Source organism: Silurus meridionalis, chromosome 14 (genome assembly GCF_014805685.1).
Source record: "Silurus meridionalis isolate SWU-2019-XX chromosome 14, ASM1480568v1, whole genome shotgun sequence".
In the NCBI taxonomy this organism is placed as follows: Eukaryota; Metazoa; Chordata; class Actinopteri; order Siluriformes; family Siluridae; genus Silurus; species Silurus meridionalis.
The window spans coordinates 12,876,829-12,885,781 of record NC_060897.1 but is presented as its reverse complement, the minus strand read 5'-3'; the positions used below and the strand labels follow the sequence as shown (position 1 = coordinate 12,885,781).

Below are 8,953 nucleotides of genomic sequence, written 5' to 3'. Positions count from 1 at the left end.
AAGAACTGATTTCCATAAATGTAATTGAGTAAATAGTAAGAGATTTTATTTTGAAGTTAAGTGAAGTTAAAGTTTCCCCAAATAGAAATACTTCAGTAAAGTAGCCTTGTGTTGTATCTGTACTTAAGTACACTAACGAATACATTTACTTGGTTATTGTCCACCACTGGCTATCTCTTTATTTTTGTATAAACACTATTTTGAGGCTAAGATTTGTTTTTATGTTTTAATCATAATCTTCTAGCAAATAATTAAAGATTAGTTGGACTGTTATCTAACCTAGGCTATAAAATGAGCTACAGACTAGTCCAGTACTCTTGTTTTTTCAAAAGTGAGCGCTTCTTATTCAGTATCCATGAGACTGATGTTTTGTTTCATAATGTCAACATTTAAACCCTTAATTATAGCCACATACTTCTCACTAGTCTCGTTGGGGCAAAAAAAAAAAATCCTTTTCTCATTGAAATCCTCTGCATGAATGCAATTGTTTTTTGAATCTTGGCAAATTGATGCAATTGTATACAATTTATGTTGCTGGGTAGGAAATTGCATGGGATTGTAGACAGACAATCATATGGGTCATACTTGGGTTTACCATATAAATCATTCTGTTGCTAGATAGTGGGGAAAAAGTCTCATCCATGACCCTAACACTGCTTCAAAGATTAATATTGATGCGAATTTGTCTTTTCTTGATGAACAGGAGTTTTATTTGTTCAACACGCAGCTGCAACAATAAAGAAGCACTTCCACTTGGATCCTACTGAGACCAATGGAAGAGGGATTCATCAAGGTTTGCATAAATGTTACATCCCCCACCCGGATTGCCTTTTTTCCTGAACCAGTTTGACAATTAAATTTTCCCCCACTTTCTTTATGTATGGAGGATATAACATCATAAAAAATATTGCTATACCTAGCAATATGTTATTGGAAAATTAAATATTTTCTTACAGTAAGAAATTCATTGAAACGGTAATATAAGTTGCATTCTATAGTCTGTTAGCCTGACACTAGTGCATAAAGTGGGAAGAAAGGTCACACAATAAAGTGCTCAGAATGATCAGCTTCACATTTTGCATAATTTATGAACATTTTAGTTATTTATATACATTTTATGTAGTCTTGCTATTACTAATTTTAATATTCATTAAAAAAAAGTTAAAAGGAATTCAGTGTTTAGTCCAATGTTATTCATGAACTTATGACAGAATTTTTAGTCAGTAGTTATTGATCTGACCTTGTGAAGATCTGTGTTACATTTAGATATGACCCCCCTGAGCTATCCTCGTGCTACCTACAGACAGCAGGGGGCGGTGAAGCATAATAAAAAGCATAATAAAACATCTCTATTAACTCTCCACACACACACTGACTTGATATTTAGTTAGCATTTTTATCCACATCTGGATCAAATACAGCAGGTATATGGTTCAACATGTACTTAAAGGTTTAAAGCCAGTGTCAAGGTTTGTAAACATGGTTAGCTTGATTCAATTTAATACGTTTCACATTGTCATAGGTAGTTCACAGGGCAGGGCATCATCCTGTAATTGCTTTATTCAGGTCTGGGTTGAGTTGATTCAGAGCAAATTCCAGTAACACTGGGAAACAGAATAAATTTACTTCAGATGCCAGTCAATCACACAGTGCTGTGCATATGTGTTCACACACAAACAATCTAGCTGCAAACCAAAATAAACTGCATGCAGTTGGTTACCCGAGTTGAAAGCATGTTTCATCAGATTTAAGATATGATTTTTAGAACCTATACTATCAATTCTGTTTGCTTTTAAAAGCAACACAAATTCTTCCTTTTTTTACTTTCTGGAGGCAAGAAATGTATATATTTGAGATTTGACATTTGTTTAAAATTTGTTTACTTCATACTACTAGTTCAGACCACACTGAATGACTGCACAATTGCTGTATGTAACTATCCTCAACATATCTTCCATTTAATTTATGGCCTGAAAGGATTTCCTGATGTTTGTTTGTGTGAAACATTTGACACTCGTGGGAAACAAAAAAAAACAAACAAAAAAACCAAAGAACATAACACATTTCTTACATTCAATACATTTTATAGATAATTTTTCAGGTCACATAATTAGGGAAACAAAACAAGCAATAAATACAGACATATAAACATCTCACTGTGAATACACTTCAAGTAAAAGCTCGGCCATTACTTTGTCACTAAAAGTATATTTACAATATTTAGACCTTGAAAAAAGACAAGCATCTTCCAATTTAGTGTCAACTTCTGTTAAGCTTCCAGATATCCATGTGAATGGAAATATTTGGTAAAACTGCAGACATCTTTGAATGAATATAAGTGTTTCAATTGAAATGTTCTTTATATGGATCAGATCTAGTCAAGGTCATTCATTCTTTCAAGAATTTTATTAAGCATGTCTGATATTAACTTTATTAGCTTTATATAAACTTTATATTAAGTATGATATTCATTTTATATTTTCATAACTGTACTTACACCGTTATGATAATAATAACTAGTCACAGTCCCTTAACGTGTCCTCTTTTGCATGTTAGGGACATTTTGGGAAGCATACGACTCCATGTCCATAAAATGCAAATTTTCACATTTGTTGAGACCAACATTGGCCTCTATAGTCAAGGGACTGAAAAGTCATTATAAAAAACAAATGTGAGACTAAACCTTTGGCAGAATTCTGGATAAACATTTTTATTTATCCATAAAGATTTTGCTGTTGCAAATGTAGTGTGTGTCTCAGTGGCAGTCCTGTAATTTGAACTCAGGACCAAAACTTTTCAGTGACACCTCAGATTCTGTATATTCTCACTTCATCTGCTTTGGCAGATGCACACGGCACAGACACTGTACAGCACATGAATACAATTCAGATGCTGTCTATCATATTGACCATCTTTTGTCATCCTCTCTGTTAGATCCGTTTGATGGTGTTTTTCTCAGAGCTCTGTAAAGAGCTGATCTCCCAGCGGCGGAAAATACTGCCTCTCGTATCATTACGGCCCGTGGTAAGCTGATAGATCTTTCTGAGGACAGCTCGCCGCAGCAGGATGTACACCCATGGGTCCAGGATCTGGTTACATGAGGCAAGGCGTACACCCATTACCATCAGGTTCTTAAAGTACATGTCTTCCTCCAGGGAACCATTGTGGCGATTTGTGACTGACATCAAGACGAAGATCTGTAACACAGAACATAGTAGTGCTCATTAGACTGTGGTGGAAAACCATAAGCCACATATACTTGTGTGTAGTCAATTTGGCCCTATTTAAACATAAAGCCAATATTCTGTTGTTTTTTATTATTTTAAAGTAGATAACAATAAATGTAATACTGTCTCAATCTCTTTTTACACTAATTGTTAAAATAATTAGGGTAATAAATAAAGAACTTTTTTCAATCCTGTCTGAACATAAGCATCACACTCAAGAGCATTGGATAATGTTCTTATCAAGCAGAATGTATGCTTAGAGCGTGTTGTTTTTGGTGCCAGACAGGCTGGTATGAATATCGTACAAATTGTATGAACCCTGGGATTTTCACGCAATCTACAGCAGTCTAAACAAACGGGGTAAAATTCCTTGATGGAAATCAACAGAGAAGAATGGCCGAACTGGTTTGAGCACATAGGAAGGCTGAAATAACACAAACAACCAGATATAGTTGTTATGAAAAAGAAAACTGAAATCTATAGTGGGCACAAGGTGACAAACGGAATATTTGAAAATTGGTAAATGGCACAGAGTATATTATACACCATGTGTATATAACATTAAGTGGGAAAACATGTTTTAATTATGATTTAAAAATAAACCAAAATAAAGAGCAAGTAAGTACACTATATCGCCAAAGTGTGCAGACATGTTATGCTGATGTAATAACCTCCATATTTTATTAGATGTTATAGTATGACTGTGGGTATTTGACCATTTAGCCCCAGATGCTTTAGTAAAGTCAGGTGAGAAGACCTTTAAATATTTTTTGCAGTTCATCCCAAAGATGTTCAGTAGGGTTGAGGTCAGTAATCTGGGCAGGCCGTTACTATACCTTTATCTATAAGGATTTCACTTTGTGCAAAGGGCATGGTCATGCTAAACAAGATTTTGGGCTGCTTAGTTCCACTGAATCGAGACTATGCATATAATATAATGCAAAGAGCACACAATGACACATAATTGTGTGCTTTCAATTTCAGGTGTCCACATATCTTCAGCCACATAGTGTAATGGGTGATTTCTATCCTTAAAACAAAAAGGATTAATTTCAGCCAGTTTTAACAGTTTCAGCAGTAAATGAAACAAAGTGATATTAAATGATAGACAATAATCACATTAAAAGTCGACTACTACTAAAGCCTTAAAAACAAACACATTTGGAAAGAAAAAAGTTAACCTTATGAGTCAGTGTTTCCTGAACCTGGTCCTAGAAATACTTCATTGGTGCACATTCTAGTGTTTTTTTACTGCTCAAGCACAGTCATTTTAAATGAATGAAAGTCTTGTTAGTTAGCTGAGCTTATAGGGGGTGTGTTGAAAGCAGAGAAGAAAACACCATGTACAGTGTGGGGTAACAACAGGATAAGTAAACACTCTTGCTACTTTCCAATCTAAACAGACAACAACAGCCTACTAATAGTTCAATATTAGTCATAGTTACACATTTAGCCCCTAATTTGTAGATGATAAATAAATAATGCATTCCTTTCGGCAGCACATTTAGTGCAATAGAACTATTAAATCAAACATTAAAAAATTCAGCCAGGTGTCTTGTTAGTGGTCTGGCAAATCCTATAAATCCTTTGCACACACTCGGTGATGAGTCACATGCATTCCACCAGAGTGTGTTCTAATCAGTAACTGGAAATAGATATTCAGTCTGGTAATCTTCACATATTGCAAGATAAGTAGAAAACCCTGTTAAAACTGGTCACAAAGCAAGAGAACTCAAAGATGGGAAACCAGTACCCCCCTGGGCATCTAGATATTTATTATCACAGTGATATCATTTTAGATGTTCTTGTTTTTAACTGGTTATTTCATTGCCAGTTCTACGCTTTAGATCCCTTTTAAATTAGATGACCACATTTCCAGATAAAGTTCCATAAAAAATCAAAGACGCTGTTACATGGTTACAGAATGCCAAATAAACTGCCCGTTATTTCACACGAACTGTTTTTTTTTTTGCTATGGAGCACTGATTGACAAGTCATGTTAGTAGATTCTGTTAACGTTCTCAATTTTAGTGTCTATTTCTGGAATGTAAATGCAAAAATAATTTCTACTTTTATGCAATGATGTCATCCAATTAACAACAGATATTTCTGTATAGTTCTTAGATAAGATTACTTTCCACATCTATGGGATAGACTCCACTGAGGTTTTATATATAGATAGATAGATAGATAGATAGATAGATAGATAGATAGATAGATAGATAGATAGATAGGTAGATCGATCTCATCATTTGATTCCCATATGGTATCATACTTATATATAAACAGGCAGGATCAAAATATATAAAAATTGTTCAAATGTAAATGCAGTCTATGTGCTCATCTGTATTTAGTGTGGTATTTCAAAAATCTGTTTGTATTAGTTGTCCTGTCTTTTTAGTTAGTTGTACAATCTTCTTCGGTTGGTTTTTAATGAAATTCATTATCTGGTTTTATGTATAAGTAGGATTGTGTAAATACGGTAAACAATACATTCTAGGCTGTTGTGTATGTAGATCACACAACTCTAGAGCTACTCAAACTTACCAGCAGGGGGCTCCAACAAATGCAGGACGTGATCATGATTCCCAGGAGCTGCGCCACCATCTCTATATCATGCGATTTTGCTGTCCTGCGGTGGCAATTCCTTCTGCGCAGCCGTGCACGCACCAGGGTGATGCCGCTAATCGTGTTGCACACCAAGGACATGGCTAGTGAGCCCAATCCAAGTGCTGAGAATAACAGCATGAAGGCCACATCTGTGTTTGTAATTCCCCCTAATACTTTCATAAAACACCAGGTCCTTGGGTGCTGATAGATATATTCTCCCAAACTGAAAGCAGGCAGCAAGGCCACGGCAAGTGCTGCCAGCCAAATTAGCACCAAGGTCAGCTTGGTGCGAGTCCCTGAGACAAGACGAGCATGTAGAAGGGGCTGTGTGACACCCAGGCAACGCTCAGCTGCCATTGCGCTGCCCAGAAAAAGTGGACACAAGCCAAAAAAAACCATACTGCCACCTAGGAACTGGCAAGTGGCATCAGTATGGGTAGGAGGACTCGGCCCCACACCGTTCGAGTAAAAGCGTAACACAACAGCACCAGGGATGATATGACCAGCCAAGTCTGTGGCCACCAACGAGCTGGCAAAGAGAAGGAAGGTGGCCTTTGAACGTCTACGCAGTCGTGCATATGCCTTGGCCAAGATGAAAAGTGCTATGATGTTGGACAGGACACCCAGAGTCATGGAAAGGCCAGCAACCACAGGGTTATGGGTCGCGCTGGTAGTAAGGTTGTCCTTATGACTGACGGCTGCTACTTCCACCACAGCCTGGGTCTGATTGAAGAGGGGCGATATGGCACTGGGCCCCGAGAAGTTGCAGTGGTGCAGTGATAACATCTCCACAATGAGAGTGAAGTTATGAATCTCAAGAAAAACACAGCTAGGGAAAAAAAGGAACAGCACAAGATCAACACACAATCCCAGCAGCAGGGTTTGAAACCGAGTCGTTCAGTAAGATTAGGTAATTCGATTATACAGCTTTTTAATACACCATTCATTGTCTTACATTCATTCGTTTTTTTTTTTTTTTTTTGTGAAAATAAGTGTTAAGTTGATGAACCTTGCTTTAAAATTATATAAAAATTAACCAACCAAGACACAGTCAGGAAACTGCTGCAATCTTGCGTTTGCATTTGCATTTTTTCCACGTTCATAAATTCACCTACGTCTACGTCTTTCCCTCAAGAATTATTTCTTCTTAACAAACTAGATTAAAGCTAAATAAAAAGATTAATAAAGCATGAATCTTAAATGTTAGCCTCACAGGGTTTTTTTTCTCCACACATCAGGGCTACATATTTGTTGCAAGAGAATATTGTAATTCACTGTAACCTAGTAACTTTAGGTCTCCACAGATTCATCTTCTCAAAAGAAGTTTCTCAAGTTTTAGGCAGCTCCCGTCCCCACGGTTGACTGAACAGTCACATTATATAGGGTAGATTATTCTTTTATATGTATTGCTTTGGGGGTAATATTTAAGCATGTAATACAATATTTCTTAGACCTTTTTGAACTGAGTGTTCATTTCAATACTGTAAGACATGCATTTAAATTAATTTTGAAAGTATCAATTTTCATCTTGTTGTTTCATCATTTTCATTGTTCCATATAAATCCAAACTCTATTGGAACATCTCGTGCTTGCTATCGGGCCATCAGTCAAAAATGCTGAACAAGTTTCAACACCTCAGTGCCTTGCTACAGAGTACAACCTGGACTCTCTGAAATTACATTTACAATAACAGATCTGAATACTCGCTGTGTCTTTGCAAACAGATGTCTGCACTGTTAAAACTCTGTTACTACGAGCAGCTATAGGAACATATTTAAGGCAGTTAACCAGCATGATGCCTCACACCAAAAGGGTATGTAGGCTCTTAAGTGTCCAAGTGTCCAAGAAACTGTTTAGATTAAGCACTGAAAAATTATTGCAATTTATAGTGACGTCTAGACATTGTTCAGAATTACGAAATGGTGTAATTCGGTTTCACCACTGATTTGTTTGTTTGCTTATTTTATAGAGTGCACATTTGTACCGGTAAGTATCCAGAAATCGCTTGTATCTTATGATCTGACAGATGTAATGAAAAATCTATTTAAACCTACCATTTGTGATATTAATCAAGTCCAAAACTTCATCCCACCTGCAAGAACTTGAACAAAAATCCCACCGTGTTTCTGTTGTTAAATAAAAATAAATTAATAATGTCCGATTTTCTTTAATCCGTTATATAAAGTCCATCTTCTGGAGAAAAATGCATTGGGAAATGAACGAAGCGTTCTCCTCTGTAAAGCGATCTTCATTTTCGGGGAAATCTTTGCTTCTTCTCAAACAGCGCGATCCACAAACGAACCTTCAGTAGAACAGTTCAGCGGGTTCTCCTCGGCGCTCGTGCTCGTGCTCGAGCCGCGCGCGCTGTCCAATGAGGTGCAGCGTCACGAGCTCGAGCGCTTTTATACCAGCTGAGCAGAAGCACGTTATATATAATGAGTAGTGCTGTTACACACTAATGGTCCTGGCATGCATAATCGAAATACTATGAAAAAAAATAGTAATAGAGCTAAACTTTGAGCAGCATCTTCAAACCGGAAATAGATTAGGTTAGTAAAATAAAAACATAGGTTTTTTGTCATATGCACTTGCATGAATACACACACACACACATATATATATATATATATATATATATATATATATATATATATACGTGTGTTATGAGAACAATGTGTTTGTGATGCATGTATTTTTATTCTGAGGGGAAAAAATTTACAAGCCACTCTTTGTTTCTGACATTTTTTTATTAAGTTATTAAGAATATTAAAGTGATCGTTATTATCTCATTGAACTAGCCACTTGAGCCCAATGAGCATAAATTGCCTTAATGCATGGATTTTAACACTTGAGTTTCAACTTTGACCTAATGTGTCTAGTTGAGTCAATGATTTGAAATCAAATCTCTATGGATTCAATAAATAGCCACTCACAGGTCACAATATTTGGGACACAAATGCACATCTGCATTGTACATTACAGAACATTCATGCAAGTTGCTAGCCAATCTTATGGCAGCAGTGCAATACTTAAAATTATGCAGATCAAGAGTTTCAGTTTATAAATAAGTGAGTGCAAACAATATAGTGTGATACTCGGAAATGATCAGAGAGGAA

At 36.3% G+C, this 8,953-nt stretch overlaps 1 protein-coding gene across 1 annotated transcript; it reads right to left on the bottom strand.

The window, feature by feature from the left end:
- Positions 1-1,542: 1,542 nt before the first annotated feature.
- ptger1b (prostaglandin E receptor 1b (subtype EP1)) lies at positions 1,543-8,218 on the bottom strand. Its single transcript, XM_046865756.1, has 3 exons — positions 7,892-8,218; positions 5,775-6,666; positions 1,543-3,197 (listed from the first exon to the last, which is right to left on the bottom strand). The coding sequence occupies exons 2-3, from the start codon at positions 6,621-6,623 to the stop codon at positions 2,931-2,933; spliced, it is 1,116 nt and encodes a 371-aa protein (XP_046721712.1). The 5' UTR covers positions 6,624-6,666; positions 7,892-8,218; the 3' UTR covers positions 1,543-2,930.
- Between the last annotated feature and the right edge of the window lie 735 nt (positions 8,219-8,953).

Bases quoted from the DNA above. Each gene is read 5' to 3' on its own strand.
- ptger1b (XM_046865756.1), bottom strand. From the start codon at position 6,623: ATGTTATCACTGCACCACTGCAACTTCTCGGGGCCCAGTGCCATATCG. The intron at 3,198-5,774 runs GTAAGTTTGAGT...TCTGTGTTACAG, and splicing joins TTTGTTGGAGCCCCCTGCTG to ATCTTCGTCTTGATGTCAGT.